Genomic DNA, 16,231 nt, shown 5'->3' with positions numbered 1-16,231 from the left:
GAAACTGTTGCTTCCGTTATAAAAATATAACTATTGAAATTTTAAGTAAAAAAAATGTTAGGTATTTTTTAATGACAAAAGTTTTTATTTTCTTTAAATAAACTTTAAACTCATTTTATAAAGTGAAATGTATAAAAATCTTACTTTGATTTAAATTTCAATTGTGACTTAACAAAATTAATTCTCTCTGCAGAATCAAGGGTTGCAAGATGACCTCCTCTGTGAATCTTACTGCAAACTTCTTCAGCTTTCATCCAATCAGTGGAATTTTCAAATACCTTAAAACAAGTTCTATCGTTCGGAAAATAAACAACAACATTTTCACTAGTTTCTTTTTCACTTCCACACATATCTACTCCTGACAATCAAAGAAGCATTTGTTTTTAATTTTTTTTAAATATTAGTTTTTAAATCTTATGAAAAGTTATAGGTTCTAACTTATTTAAATAAGAAATCTCAAAACTATTCATTTTTTTAGTATTTAATTTTAGATTTAACTGTTTTATAAACTATAACTAAAAAAATAGATTATAAAGTTAATCTATAAACATATGATATGTTGTAGTTTTTATATCGAAATCTATTTTACTTGACTATAATTAATTTTATACCTATCTATTTAGCTGTCATATACTAAAAAACATGCAAACATAGTTAATTAAAGGTTTGAAATGGAAAATTTAAAAGCACTGTTTGTAAAAAATATTATTAATTATGTTTATTGATACTTTATAAAATTAGTATACATACAAGAATTCATTTAAAAATTTCATTCAAAATTGTAAGAAAAAAATTCAATTTTTCTAAACGCACTTGAAAAAGTCAAGTGTAATTATAAAAACAAGTACTGAATGAAGCATACCTTAAATTTAGAACTAAGTAAAATAATAAACTTATCTAAATAAAACTACTAAGTAACTACTTTTTACTTTTCAAAAGTTTATTCGGCAAACTCAGTTTCGCTCAAAGAGCTCTTCAGTTCTTAAATAAACTAAAAATTTCATTTAAACAGAATAAAAACAAATAAAAAATAGTTTGTTTTAAGAACTGAAAATCTATTAAAGCAAAAATGAATTTTTCAAAAAAAACTTTTGAAAAAAATAAATAGTATGTTTGTTTCCCTTTTACAAAGAAGAGACCTCTAAATATTTCTTTAACAACCAAACGCATAATACTTGGTTATTACTGTAAAAATAAATCTAAATACTAAATAAAATAAACCAGATATGAAATCTATAATACCAAACAACAAGTCCAGATACTTTTCTTGTAATTTTTTAAAAACTATAAACTTAATATATAATAAACTTAATAATAGTTAAATATTCATTTATGAACAAAATTATTAAAATAATACTACAAACATGTGTCGTAAATACTTCATTATTTAACTTGACAAACTATACAAACAGGCGATATTTCTAACAGCAGATTTTAAACTTAAATAAAAATAACTGAACAAAACTGAAGTATTAGGATATGAAATATTATATTATCAAACATTTTATACTACATAAAACTTAAATCTATAATAAAATTATTGTTTTTAATTTCGACAGTAAAACAAATGCAATTTAGTCGATAAATATATTTATCTACTTTAATATTTCTAAGTTTTAAAATAGTTTTAGCCTTTGAACGTGTTTAGTAAACCATAAACTAAAAGTTTAAAAAAAAGTAATGAGTAGTTATGTCCTTTTTTAAATAGCAGCTACTATGCCTTAACAAATTTTTAAGTGTGTAGCTTGCTGAACAGCCTACTTTAAACTTAAATATTTGCAATACTTAATCGAATATTAGAGGGTTTTAGTTTAAAGTATTTAAAAATTGCAGAAAGTTTTAATTTCAAAAGAGTTTGTATAAACAATTTCATTACTTGTCTTTAATTAAAACTACGGATATTTTTACAAGTGTTCTTTAATTCGAAAACTTTTCTATTAGTACAAGCTTTAAATTTCTCACTTTTCTTTACTTTCTAAATAGGTAATATAAATACAACTAAAATTCCTTACAGCTTTGCTATATAAACATTAAACAATAAAGTTTATCTAATTTACCTCCTTGGCGCATTGAGCTACCATCATGATTTATAGACCATGAAATATAAGGAGAAGTTCCTTGTTTAACATTAACATTTATTTCAGAAGATTCTCCAATATTTAAAGTTGAAGGACATTCTATATTCAAACCTTCAAATGCGCTAAGTATTTCCACAGGAAAACTGGGAACATATTAAGTTTATTTTTATTTAAACTTTTTTCTTATTTAATATTTTTTATATCCTTATTTAGCAGCATAATTTAAATAATGATAACCCAACTTATAGTATAATAAATATATCACAGGGGTCGCAAAAAACTATCATTGTTGATTACTAAATTTATTTTAAATAACTGTGCATGCGGAAGACTTTTCTCTATTTTTCTAGAAAAATTTTCCTTTAGAAACTAATCATAATGTTATAATTGTATTTTTTACCAACACAATTTTTGTCAAGGAATGGAAAACATATACTTCACTTGCCGCATATTTTTATATACATGCAAAAAAAGTTTTGTCTTTGGCTTTAGCTATAATACTAATCAAAAGTAATGGTCAAAAACCTGATTTTTTCCAAACCGATACCACTTTGGACAATGGCTGAAACGTGATACAACCCAGAGGTAGGAAACTTATGATCAACTTTCGTTCCACCAGTATATGGAGAGCTTCCGTCATTAAAATACCAAGTAACTTGCTCAAATATCTTAATTTGAGCCACCATTTCAAAACTTACCTATAAGTAAATTAATAAAACTAAGTATATGATATAAATAAAACTAAAAACAAAATAACAATTGTAAACACTTTTGAAATCATAAGTATAATACAATTTAACTACTAAAAAAATATTATTAATAAAATGCTTTAATTTAAGTCCCTTTTTTAACTGAACTTTAAAAATTAAAGTTTTTTTTATCATAAAACTGTAAGTACTGAACTTAAACTAATAAGAGTAAATATTCTTAATAATGTTGCACTTGCTGATACAAGCTTATTTCGATCAACTAAACAATAAGTAAAACTAAACAATAGAAAGTAAAATTTTTTGTACATTTTGTTTAAAAATTATAACTCAAATCTGAATAAAAAAATCTGCATTTAAATTAAATACTAGTTAAAAATGTAGTTCAAACTTCGAACACTAAAACAACATTTTTTTAAATATCTTTTTTACTATTTTTCTTATTAACTTATCAAATAACCGTTTCATATTGAGAAAAAGGTCTTAATCCCTTGATACTAAGACCTAGAGTAGCAGAATAGATGTTTCCATGAACAACCTGTAATTTTTGTTTAGATTTTTTATGCCTGAATAAAAAAACTATAGTATAACATAGTACAAGTTCCTAATTTTTAATAATACATCTTAAAGTTGAAACTAAATTTTACTTTTCTTCCACAACTGTTAGAAGGTCGTGATGCATCACAGGCATTAATACATGGTGTATTTTTGCCTTCGGTCGAGAACGCACATAAACATTTTCCGTTCTATTAAAAGCATAACACATGTTATAATAAATATTAAAAAGTTTAATTAAACTAGAAACGATTTATAAGTTTTTCTAACATAAATAGTTGCATAAAAATATCCTCCTCTAAAGCATAAAATTATACAAGCATCTGCATCAAGCTCTGAAGAAGTTTCATCAATTGCAACGTGTTTCCAGATTAGAGGAACTGCTTCATTAAATTTCTCTGACCAAACGCATGAAACTAAACTGTTTGCTGTTTTAAAATTTCTAAATTTATTTAAGTTTAATAAATGTAAAAAAAATATAAGTGAAAGTCGTCAGAGCCAAAGTCTGGACAAAAGTGTGCCGTGAGACAAGCTCAGATTTTTGTTAACAACAATTTTTGATTATATCACTTTGATCATCAGACCAAAGCTCTCGGTAGACTAAAACTAGGGTTTCGTTTTCATTTAAACTTATTAGTTAGTCTTCATCGAAGAAAGCTGTAGTCGTCAATTTAGAACAGTCGTACATAGCAGCAAACAGTAACTTCGTGGTAAGACATCAATTTACCATCGTTTTAATTAAAATAGAAACATTAATATAGGTCATTACGTCATCTCAAACAACAAATTGTATAGCTAATTAAATTACATAAAAAATCGTTGTAGTGCTGCTAACTAAATCCTTACAACTAAACAAATATTTTATGTTAACAGAAAAAAATCTAAAAATTAAAAGTGTTTAAGTTGTTACTAATATTGAATACAGAAAAAGCCAGTAAATTAGTTATTGTTTACAGCAGTCCTACGTAATAAATTAATACCATTAAAATTGTAGAAATTTTTTTTTAAGAATTTATGACAAAAAATTTGGAAGTTTAAAGTTTAATATGAAAATAACTGATAACATACCAATCTAGTAATCTAGTAGCTTAAATCAAAATTAAAATTAGTAACCAAAAGCTTAAATGAGCAAAATACATCCAATGAATACGCAAATTGGTTACTAAGAAGAAATTTTCATAAACTTTTTACTGTCTAAAACATTATTAAAAATAAAACTAAATAAAGAAATAAGCAACTAGAAAAATTAAAGTTCAACTAAAAAACAAGCAGAAAGGACTCTTGGATTTCAGGTTAGGGGTCGGCAAACTACACAATAAAATATATATTTAGCATGCAACTTATGTTGAAATTAAAAACTTGTTTAAGACTAAACTAACAAATATAATTTAAAAAAATCTATAAAAATTTCTATTTTAACTGTAAGTATATAATATTGATAAATTTTTTGAAATTTAGATTCTAGACTTAAATTTATTTCTTCAAACTACTTTGTAACTAAGTACATAAAACAGTTTTTAAATAGAATGTAATAAAAACTAAAATTTAATTATGCGATAGTTATTATTTAAAGTTTACGTAAAAAAATTATTCTAAAAATAAAAGAGTTTATTTTGATACAAAGTAACTATTTCTATAATTTACATAAAACTGATAATAAAAACAAGTTTTCAAAGTATTAAACTAACATATGTTATTATGTGTCAAGCGAGTTAACACACTTCAACGGATTTTTTTTTTTTTAATAAACACTGTACGAAAAAATAGAAAATAAAATACGTGAATATTTATGTTTACTAAAGATAAGTGAAGTAGCAATCATAGATTAATAGTTAATACTAGGTACAACATATTTTATTAAATCTGACTGTTATAAATTAGTAAAAAAGGAGTAAAACAACAAACTATATTAATAAATTTTTAAAATTCAATACGTGAAGTACTACGAAATTATATATACTTATCGTTTAACTGTAGAAGATATTTCAAGCTATATAAATTTGTGTTATTAAAAAACTATACAAAAATAATAAAAAAATAAATAATTATCATATATTCCAGCGAACTTGTTTCGTTAGGATCTTTATTAACTTAAAATTTTAAACATTTATAAAACTTTTCAAAGTCGCTAGATTGTTAATATAATTTAACAGTGTACGTACACTAAGGTGCTTATAAAAACAGTAACCTTTGAGTTTTCAGCTAACTTTTTTTTTACATTTGGTATATACCACAAAAACACATTATGCAAATTTCATATAGCTTTCAAAAACTTTCATGGAGGCACTTCAAAAGTGATAAAAATTACATTAAATCAAGAAGTGCCTCTATAAAACTTTCATCAAATTGTCTCAAATTTTTCCAGTTTGCTTTTGTGATAATTGGCGCATGATAAATATTATCCAGATAAAAACTTTAAGGTCGCATTTTTTGGTTCAATACAGTTTGCATTGAAGTGGTTTTCAGAAAATTGAATGGTGCCTGTGTGAAAGTTTCTTCAAATCATCATAAGTTTAGCATAAATTGCTTTTATGATATTTGCCAAATGTAAAAAAAAACTACCTGAATCTCAAAGGTCGCCGTTTTTATAAACGCCTTACCATACACCCATTAACATTTGCAAGTTAAAAACAAAAAACTCATAAATAAAGTTTCTAAGTTAATATTAAAACTATTTAGAATAGATTGTATTTTTAAACGTCAGATACTCGATTTCACAAAAATATGAAACCTTGACATTGCTGATAGTCAGCCAAAACTATAAACAAATGTACATTGTACAATTTTACTTAAAATATTTTAGAGCACTTCTTAATTAATCTTCAAAAATTTATCTTAATAATACTTAAATGTGTGTTACTAAGTAAATGCTTGATATTTTTGAAAGTTTTACCTACTTGATAAATCAAACAGTAAAAACATCTGCTTCTAAATACATTAACTATTATCTTTTTTTTAATCAATTTAGCTCAAACAGAACTTTTACATAGCATGTATATTTATCATAAGTAAATTTTTATCTATTTTAAGTTACTAGTATATTTTAACTAATTCTAATGTGTATATTATTTTTTTATAATTAACAGTAAACTTAATTATGGCTGCATTTTATTACAGTGTGCAAGCGACAAAGAATACGTGTTTATATGTTTGAGTTTATTACTAAGGAAAAGTAATTTAAGGGCATAGAGAGGTCCAATTTTTTTTAAATCTAATATTGGCTCTTATTTTAAAGCTTAGAGTATATACTAAAACAAACTTTTAGAAAAGTTTATAGAATAAAAAAAATACCTTTGAGATATAACAAGTTTTGTAAAAAAAATCCGATACCAACCATATGGAATCAAAAAACTTTAGACTTATTTTCTAAGAATTTTTTAAAAATTACTAAAAATCTATCTACTTCTTCATTTTTAAAGAAATTTACTTCAAATTTTTAGAAAATGTACTTTTAAATATTACAAACAACTTGTACGAAGCATATTTTTAAAAAAGACCATAAAAAAAAATTTGATCAAAATTAAAATGAAGTTTTTTTTTGTGTTTCTATTATAAATTACTTTTTTTACAGAAATTAAAAATATGTTTCCTACAAGTTGTTCAAAATTTGTTAAAGATTACTCTTAAGATAATTTAAAAATAATTGCTCAAAAACTTAAGCAGGAGACAGATTTTTAGTGAAATAGTCTATTTTTCCCCTTTAGTTTGCGCCTCCCATAAGGAATCTTTTGAACGCTCTAACTTTGATCGCTTTTATCTCAAAAGCTACTTTGAATTTTAACAAATGGTAAAGAAACATGTAGCTTATCTAAATATGTAAAAAATAAAACTAAACTTCAAGAAAAAGTTTTACCTTTTATACCCTTAACAAATAACACAGTCTAATACATATGAACAAAACAAACAGAAATTATTATTTTTAAGGGAAAAAAAACTGCACTCAAATAACTAACGACTTAAGGAACAGAAAAGTTGAAATAACAAATGCGCACATTAAACAGGAAAATCTTTAAAACTAGAAGATATCAACACAATGTGTACAGTTTATGCATGCTATGTAATACGTATAGAAATTACAATACTGTAGGTTCCTGAAACAAAATAATAAATAAAAAACTGTAAATTTTTTTTCATTAATTTTGGACTTTTAGATTTGTATCTCTATTTATTTCTTAATCGCACAACTAAAATAAAAATAAACAATAACATGCTATCTCACATACATAATAGTCATAGTTTATAATATATATAAGAAGAGTGTAAAAAAATTACCACAAAACGCATCGTCTAAGTCAACAGACAAAATATGCAGATTCTTTTTTTCAGCTGGATACGCACATAACACCTGTTGAAGGTCGTCTACTTTTTCTTTGTTTTCTAAAATCCACTGTTTTAAACCAACCATTTCACAGTTGCAAGACCATTTATTATCAGACAATGTTCTGAAAAAATATTATATACTATTTAAACTTTTACTTGAAACAATGTTTGAATTAGGAAAATAATATTCAAAATAGTATCAATTCCCACCCAATTCACTTTGATCAAATTGACTCCAATCCAAATTGGTTCATATCCAATTATTTTCCATTCAAATTATTTCTTATCAGATAAACTCTAAAACAAATTAACTTATACATAATCTTCCTATCCAAAACTGTTTATCATACCCTCAATTCACAGCCAAAAAAAATTCAACCCAATAATTTCCATAAAAATACTTTGGTTAAATGACAATTCAAATTCCGCCAATTCAAATTTTAAGAAAAGTTTAAATAGCCACAGCTCAAAATGTAATACATACTTGAATAAAAATAAAAATGTGTATGTAGGTCTATTTAATGGGTGGGTGTCACTTTTGCACGAGCGTCACTTTTGCACGAGCGTCACTTTTGCACGAGGGGACACTTTTGCACGAGGGTCACTTTTGCACGAAGGGTCACTTTTGCACGAGGGGACACTTTTGCACGGCGACTCTTTTGCACGAGCGTCACTTTAGCACGAGGGGACACTTTTGCACAGCGTCACTTTTGCACGCAGGGTCACTTTTGCACAAGGGGACATTTTTGCACGGCGACTCTTTTGCACGAGCGTCACTTTTGCACGAGTTGCAAGGAGGGTCACTTTTGCACGAGGTGACACTTTTGCACGGCGTCACTTTTGCACGGCGACATTTTTTTACGATGACAATTTTTTACGGCAGCATTGTTGCACAACGTCACATTTTTACAATGAAATTTTCGCACAGCGACATTTTGGCATGATGAGTTTTTCGCACGAAAAATCAATTTTGCACGCAGGCCGATTAAAAGTTTTTTAGCTACTACCAAGTCTGTAACATAAAAAGAAACTGAAAACTAAAATTTTATAATATACCTATATTAAAGGCAAAAAATGAAAGATCTAAAATTTTAAAAAGTATAAGTTAATGTTAGAAACAAACTAACGAAAAGATAAAATAAAATTATTTATAAAAGATTTATACCAGGGACAATAAAGTTAATTCATTTAAAAACTAGGATAAAAAATACTTTAAGTGTAAGTAAGTTGTTCTAGCTTATTTTGAATTTTAATATATTAATCAACAACTATGTCTTTTTATATATTTTACTATACGGTTACAAGTTTATTGTTCATATGATGAACCTAGGCATCAAAACCTAGACCACTTAAACTGGAAAACACATTAAGAAAAAATAGAATCACACATATAGTACATTTATTATAACAAAAAAAAAATTATTATATAAAATTTATAGGTTAACATAAAAAGCAAAATTTTAACCACAAACTTATATTTATTTACGCTTTGATGTAGAACGATCATCATCAAGTATTTAAATGCATTGACTAACAACAAAAATAAAAACCTACCGCTCCAAAGACATTAACGTTAGGCTCTAATTGGCTTATTTCATGATCATGGAATGCTGGTGTTAGCATCTCTTGATACTTTTGATGAACATAAGTTCAAACTTCCAAGTGTTACTCTCTCATTGGCTTATCATGATCATGCAACATTATTGTAATGAAATAATCTAAGTTTAAATCATGAAAAATGCGCTATTCTATTCTCATGCTAAATTAAAAAATAAAAATAAACATCAGGTAAAATATGAAATACCTTTACACTTTATAAACTAACTAAATCTTTTTTTTTAATTTAGCATGTGTTTGAAATAAAAATAAATTTAAATTATTTTTTTAACAGCTATATAATGCTAATTATAACATCAAGAGAAAATAAGTAAAAATAATACTCAAAATTCGTGTTTTAAGCCTTACTAAATTAAGTTTATCTTTCTGTTTAAAAAGTAACGAAATTCAGATTATTTTCATTTAATGTATTCAAAATTTTTTTTGTTTAAAATTAAAAATGTGTATTCAACTAGTTTATTTAAATTAAGCTAATAAATATAAATTAAAGAATTGTGGTACGTTATTATACTGTTCTACGTAAAACTTCAAAAAAAACTTTAAATTAAAATTTCTTTAAAAAACTACCACGTTTTAGTTATTTACAACAACTTGCGTATAAAAGCGAGTATTATTTACATAAAAAAAGAAAAGTTTTTTAATGTCGCTGTGCAAAAGTGTCACCTCGTGCAAAAGTGACCCTCCGTGCAAAAGAGTCGCCGTGCAAAAGTGTCCTCTCGTGCAAAAGTGACCCTCCTTGCAACTCGTGCAAAAGTGACGCTCGTGCAAAAGAGTCGCCGTGCAAAAGTGTCCCCTCGTGCAAAAGTGACCCTGCGTGCAAAAGTGACGCCGTGCAAAAGTGTCCCCTCGTGCTAAAGTGACGCTCGTGCAAAAGAGTCGCCGTGCAAAAGTGTCCCCTCGTGCAAAAGTGACCCTTCGTGCAAAAGTGACGCTCGTGCATAAGTGTCCCCTCGTGCAAAAGTGTCTTCGTGCAAAAGTGACGCTCGTGCAAAAGTGACCCGTTCCCCTATTTAATACCTACAAGTTTTTTTTTTGTTTTTGCGAAAAAAAAATACCAAAAAATATTTTAAATAATTAATTTTTTTTTAATACTTTCTTTAGCCATATCTCCTAAAATACAATTAAGAAAAAAAAAAGTGTTTGTAAGTATTAATTAATACATACATATATAATACTTTTTGAGTTGTGGCCCTGTAAAAAATTAATAATTGTTATTGTCAGAATTTAAATTGTCGACTTTAAACAGTCGTGCATCCAAATTTTTCTCATATGATAAAGTCAAATCAATACCATTTCTATCTATTAAGTTTCTATTAAGGGCATAAGGGGATCCAATATTTTTTTAATAAATTTAAAATTGGTAGACAACCTACATGACAATTCAAATTCGGACAACTCAAATTTCGACAATTCAAATTCTTAAAAAAAATATTTAAAAGACTATATATAAATAAGTAATATAAATTTGAAAAAATTAAAAATACATATGTAGATCTTATTAATATCTACAAGCCATTTTTTTCTTTTTTCAAAATCTAAAATACTTTTCAAGATATTTCAAAATTACTGAAAATACCTATGTTTTTTACTTTATTTAAGCCATATCTCAAAAATACTCAATGTCTTGCAAAAATAAAAAAATAGCTTACATATATTTTTTATATTTGACAAATATACATTACTGTTTTATTTGTGGCTGTTTCAATTTATTTTAAAGAATTTGAATTGTCAGAATTTGATTTGTCCAAACTTGAATAGTTGTGCTCCCTAATAAATCAGAAATAAAATACTTGGCTAGAGAACAATTTGGATGAGACTGTTATAGATTGGAGTTTATTGGCTAGAACTTAATTTCAATGGGCATTGATTGTATAAGAATGATTTGGATGGGGATTGGTTGGGTAAGAAAAGAAATTGGATAGAAGTTAATAGGATAGGAAACAACTTGAATGGAAAATGAGCTGATAAGAGCTGGTTGTGTTAGAGTTGGATGTGAGTGAGAATGAATTAAAGAGAGAAATTAGCAGATTCTATCAAAAACAATCCATGTTCTAGCAGTAAATAAGCTATTTTAACAATTTCATTTATATTTGCCTTTTTTTAAATTAGTTTAATGAAAATGATAACTTACATATTTTGAAGATTGATCTGTCTTAGAATATTTGATCTTAAATGCTGTAGCTTGTTTCCATGTAAATAACTATAAATTAAAACTTATAAGCAGATGTATTGAGAAAATATATTATTTCTAATCAATCAGGTACATCAATGTATACATATATATACATATATATATATAGAATTAAGTTATTTAACTTGATAAATCAAATTTTTCACACTGAGCCCACCTTAAGGGCTTTATTAATACTTTATTAATACTTTACATCTTGAAATAAACCTTTTTATTATATATATATATATATAAGATGTAATGTTAAAAGGCGTTAAATCCTGGAGATCCTGATAAGCTAAGCTTATCGTAATATATACCACAGATGTTCTTGTGCTAAAACTTTATTTCAACTAACGGCGTTTCACTGCTCTCAAATAAATTTAAGAACAGATCTACTGAGTCTATAAAATATTAACACACATTAGAAAAAAGCAGAAAAAGCATGTATAATTATGTATAGTGTTTATGTAGGTAGTAACTATAAATGAACTTTATGGTTTAAAAACGAAGTTTGGGATAAAAACATAAAATTATAAAATTGTCAACAAAAAATACAAATTTAATAAAAGTAGGCACTAACCTCAAAAAGCTCTAAGAATAGGCAAGTTTTTAAAATGAAAATTAAATTGAGTTGTGCAGAAATGTTACGTCATAATAAATTTAACAAATTGGTCAATAATTTATACAGCTTAAAAACATGAAGTATTAAACTTGCAAGTGTATGTGATTGTAATGTGAGTGTTGTGAAATAAATTAGTACGTAAGTAGACAGAGTTATTTAAAGTAGAATCGTCGGTTGTGGGGACAAATATTCGATAAATCTTGCCGCTTATTCAGAAGTAGGTCTTTATCTTCTGCTGCAATTACTGCTCTTTCTGTATTGCAAGTTGGGGAAATTCTACTTAATTATTTAACGAAATAAAAGCATCGTACGAAAATGAATTAAAAAATCGAGGTTTTAAATGTAAATTAAAGTATGAAAAATTAGATGTAGATAAAAAACGCAAAAAACCGCGTAACCGACATATAATGTGGTATAATCCTCCATATTGCTCTTCAGTTAATATAAACTTAGGTAAAGAATTTTTAAAGCTAGTCAATAAACACTTCCCCGATAGCCACTTTTATAAAAAAAATTTTAATAGAAAGACAGTTAAAATTCCTTATAGTTGCATGAGTAACGTTAAAACTTTAATACAATCGCACAACAAAACAGTAATTTCAAACTTTAAAAATAGACATATCAAAGCTAATACAAATAATAATTCTAGTAATAAAGTTAGTAATAACGTACATATGTACAATATTTTTAATTATACTAATCATATAAAAAATAACAGTAATAATAAAAATGATAATTTTAATAATAGTAATAATAACTGTAATAATAATGATAATCCTAATAGTAAAAATTTTAATTATGGTAACAAAAATGTAAAACATATTAAAACTTTAAATATTAAAGATATAAGCTATAATGATAACTTTAATATTAATGATAATGAAAATATCCATATCAATAGTACTAATAATAGTGTAGATTATAATAATCAACGTATAACTAGAAGTATTTCTAAAATGATAAAAGAAAACTTAGAACAAGTAAGTGATAATAGCGCTAAAAGTATAAGCAAAATGCATAACAATAAAACTATAAATAAATATTCAAAACCAACTAACCCTAATAGTAATAAGTTAAGTGTATGCCTTAAACATGTAATTGCCGTAAATTAAACAAAGATAACTGCCCATTAAAAGGTAATTGTTTAATTTAAAATGTAATTTATAAAGTTAAAGTTAAAAGTAAGGTCCCAGATAACATTTATATTTGAAGTACAGCAGGTAGTTTCAAGGATAGATATGCTAACCATAAACATACTTTTAAAAATATAAATAAAAAACAAAGCACGCATTTATCGGATTATGTCTGGAGCTTTTTTCACAAGTACGGTAAAAGGCCAAACATGGAGTGGAGTATTGTTTCAAAGATCAAACATGCATCCAACGGAGTAAGTAGAATTTCCCCAACTTGCAATACAGAAAGAGCAGTAATTGCAGCAGAAGATAAAGACCTACTTCTGAATAAGCGGCAAGATTTATCAAATATTTGTCCCCACAACCGACGATTCTACTTTAAATAACTCTGTCTACTTACGTACTAATTTATTTCACAACACTCACATTACAATCACATACACTTGCAAGTTTAATACTTCATGTTTTTAAGCTGTATAAATTATTGACCAATTTGTTAAATTTATTATGACGTAACATTTCTGCACAACTCAATTTAATTTTCATTTTAAAAACTTGCCTATTCTTAGAGCTTTTTGAGGTTAGTGCCTACTTTTATTAAATTTGTATTTTTTGTAGACAATTTTATAATTTTATGTTTTTATCCCAAACTTTGTTTTTAAACCATAAAGTTCATTTATAGTTACTACCTACATAAACACTATACATAATTATACATACTTTTTCTGCTTTTTTTCTAATGTGTGTTAATATTTTATAGACTCCGTAGATCGGTTCTTAATTTTGTTTGAGAGCAGTGAAACGCCGTTAGTTAAAATAAAGTTTTAGCACAAGAACATCTGTGGTATATATATAATTTATTGAAATGACGATTTTAAAAATGCTGGATCAAATGTTTCATAAAGACAAAAAAGATAGTCTCTAATCTTCAGCCAGTTCAAATTTAAAATCTACTAATTTAAATTTGAACTGGCTGAAGATTAAAGACAATCTTTTTTGTCTTTATGAAACATATGTTCCAGTATTTTTAAAACCGTCATTTCAATAAATTATTTAAAAGCCCTTCAAGTGGGCTCAGTAGAAGGTGTTCAAGTTTGAACACTAACCTTATTTTATATATATATATAATATTTTTTTATTATTATAATTTTTGTTTTTTTGTAAACTTTTGTATCTTTGTTTACCAAAGTGCTTTTTATTTTAAATTTGAACTGGCTGAAGATTAAAGACAATCTTTTTTGTCTTTATGAAACATATGTTCCATTTTTTTTTAAATCGTCATTTCAATAAATTATATGTATATATACTTACTTATTTATTTATTTATTTAATTAAATTTTGTATTGAGATTTAAATACTTCATTTTTTGTACAACTGAGCACTTATTGTTACTTATTGAAACTTACAGCCTTTTGATTGAGGTAAACCCTGATATTGATGACTGACCAAAATAATCTAGTTCATTTTTTGAAAGATCTCTATACAAAATTTTATTTTTTAGCACTGTAACAAAACTAAACTTACTAGTAAATAATTTACTTTATGAATTTTATGAAGTTTTTTATTAAAGTACTGTCAAAACAAATCTTTTATTAAAAGACTATTTGTACATAATTTTGGTTAAAACTCAAAGCTTAAATATAACACTTTTATAAGTAAAGCAAACGTTGATAATTTGTTTTTTTAATTCTAAATTATAATAAAACTTTAATATACTACTTATTTATTTAATTGATATATAATATAATTGTACAAATATAGCTTAAATAGACTTACAATACACAAGGTTTAGTACTGCATTCAGAAACATGTTGATATGATGTTTGAAATGTTTCAAGCTTTTGGTCTGAACAATTGATTAAGCAAATACCTTCTAATTTAGTTGTACAAAAACAATCTGGAGGACAACTTAATACCTATAAAAAAATATGATTTGCTTTTTAACTAACATTCAAAACATGGAACAAAATTTATACATTAGACAATTTAAACATTAAAGTATAGTAAAAATCTATAATAATTACTTCGATCAAAAACAAAACTTTAAAACAATTTTTAGTAATTTATAAATTTCTGTACAGCATTTTTTTTACAAGTTACTATATGGCTTAAAGTATTTTTTTTTAATAAAAGTTATACTTATTTTAACTTATTAAACATAACTCTATAAACTTTAGTCTTTTTATCAAACCGCTCAATGATTCAACATTTTTAATTACATTTTAACCTAGAAGTATAACCTAAAATTTAATTTTTTTGGTAAAAATAATACAAAAAACCTCTTTTAAAAATATTATTTTGGTAGCTTTTAACATTTTTTAGAGTAACTTAATACTGTATCAAACTTTATACAACTTTAAACATACTTTATCCAATTTTTGTAGTACAAAAACAAATACAATAAAATACTTAATCACAGTACTTTTACTTGACATTTTGCTTTCATAATTGACAGTTTATAATTTCTGTTAAACAATTTTTACATAATTTAAAATACAATAAATCACAGTATATAAATCAAACACTAAAGTAAGTTTTAAAGTAATAATAGTATGAATAAAAAAAACTATCATAATGACAAATTATACAGTATCCTTCTTTTATTACACTGACATATGTTTCTGTGTGTTAACAGATTAACACACTTTAACTAAACTCTGTAAAAAAAATAAATACTGTAAGGAAAGAATAGAGTCTAAAGTAGGTGTATAAATGTGTTCATTATTAATGTGAACTTGTTTCACTAGGATCTTTTGTTAGCAAACACTTAAATTTATACTTTGAATAGTTAAAATAAACTATCTAAATGTTAAGTGAAGATTAAAAATATATTTTTAAAGAAGCTATAATTGAATTAAAGTTTTTAAGCAAATAACAAAAAAAAAACTTGTTAAAATAGAACTAAAAATTAGGTGTATTATAAGAAGTCCCTTTGGGAGATTAGTAAGTTTTAATATTGGAATCTTTTTAAAAAATCCTAATGAAAATTTGAGTAATATTAGGTTGTTATAAAAAACTTTGAATAT

The 16,231-nt window shown here is 25.4% G+C and overlaps 1 protein-coding gene across 1 annotated transcript in view; it reads right to left on the bottom strand.

The window, feature by feature from the left end:
* LOC145841724 (polycystin-1-like) overlaps window positions 1-15,672 on the bottom strand; it is a 139,190-nt gene extending 123,518 nt beyond the window's left edge. Inside the window, exons 1-11 of the mRNA XM_082949073.1 lie at window positions 15,572-15,672; window positions 14,982-15,121; window positions 14,612-14,683; window positions 11,409-11,477; window positions 7,613-7,782; window positions 3,611-3,768; window positions 3,433-3,531; window positions 3,246-3,323; window positions 2,604-2,776; window positions 2,058-2,221; window positions 145-358 (exon numbers count right to left, since the gene is read on the bottom strand). Coding sequence (XP_082805199.1) covers window positions 145-358; window positions 2,058-2,221; window positions 2,604-2,776; window positions 3,246-3,323; window positions 3,433-3,531; window positions 3,611-3,768; window positions 7,613-7,782; window positions 11,409-11,477; window positions 14,612-14,683; window positions 14,982-15,121; window positions 15,572-15,640 — 1,406 coding nt within the window. The 5' untranslated portion in view covers window positions 15,641-15,672. The remainder of the gene's footprint in view (window positions 1-144; window positions 359-2,057; window positions 2,222-2,603; window positions 2,777-3,245; window positions 3,324-3,432; window positions 3,532-3,610; window positions 3,769-7,612; window positions 7,783-11,408; window positions 11,478-14,611; window positions 14,684-14,981; window positions 15,122-15,571) is intronic.
* Between the last annotated feature and the right edge of the window lie 559 nt (window positions 15,673-16,231).

The sequence above is a fragment of the Thalia democratica genome, chromosome 7, assembly GCF_965202585.1.
Source record: "Thalia democratica chromosome 7, ktThaDemo2.hap1.1, whole genome shotgun sequence".
In the NCBI taxonomy this organism is placed as follows: domain Eukaryota; kingdom Metazoa; phylum Chordata; class Thaliacea; order Salpida; family Salpidae; genus Thalia; species Thalia democratica.
Note: the sequence above shows the minus strand (reverse complement) of the source record. Positions and strands in the feature narration are given on the sequence as shown.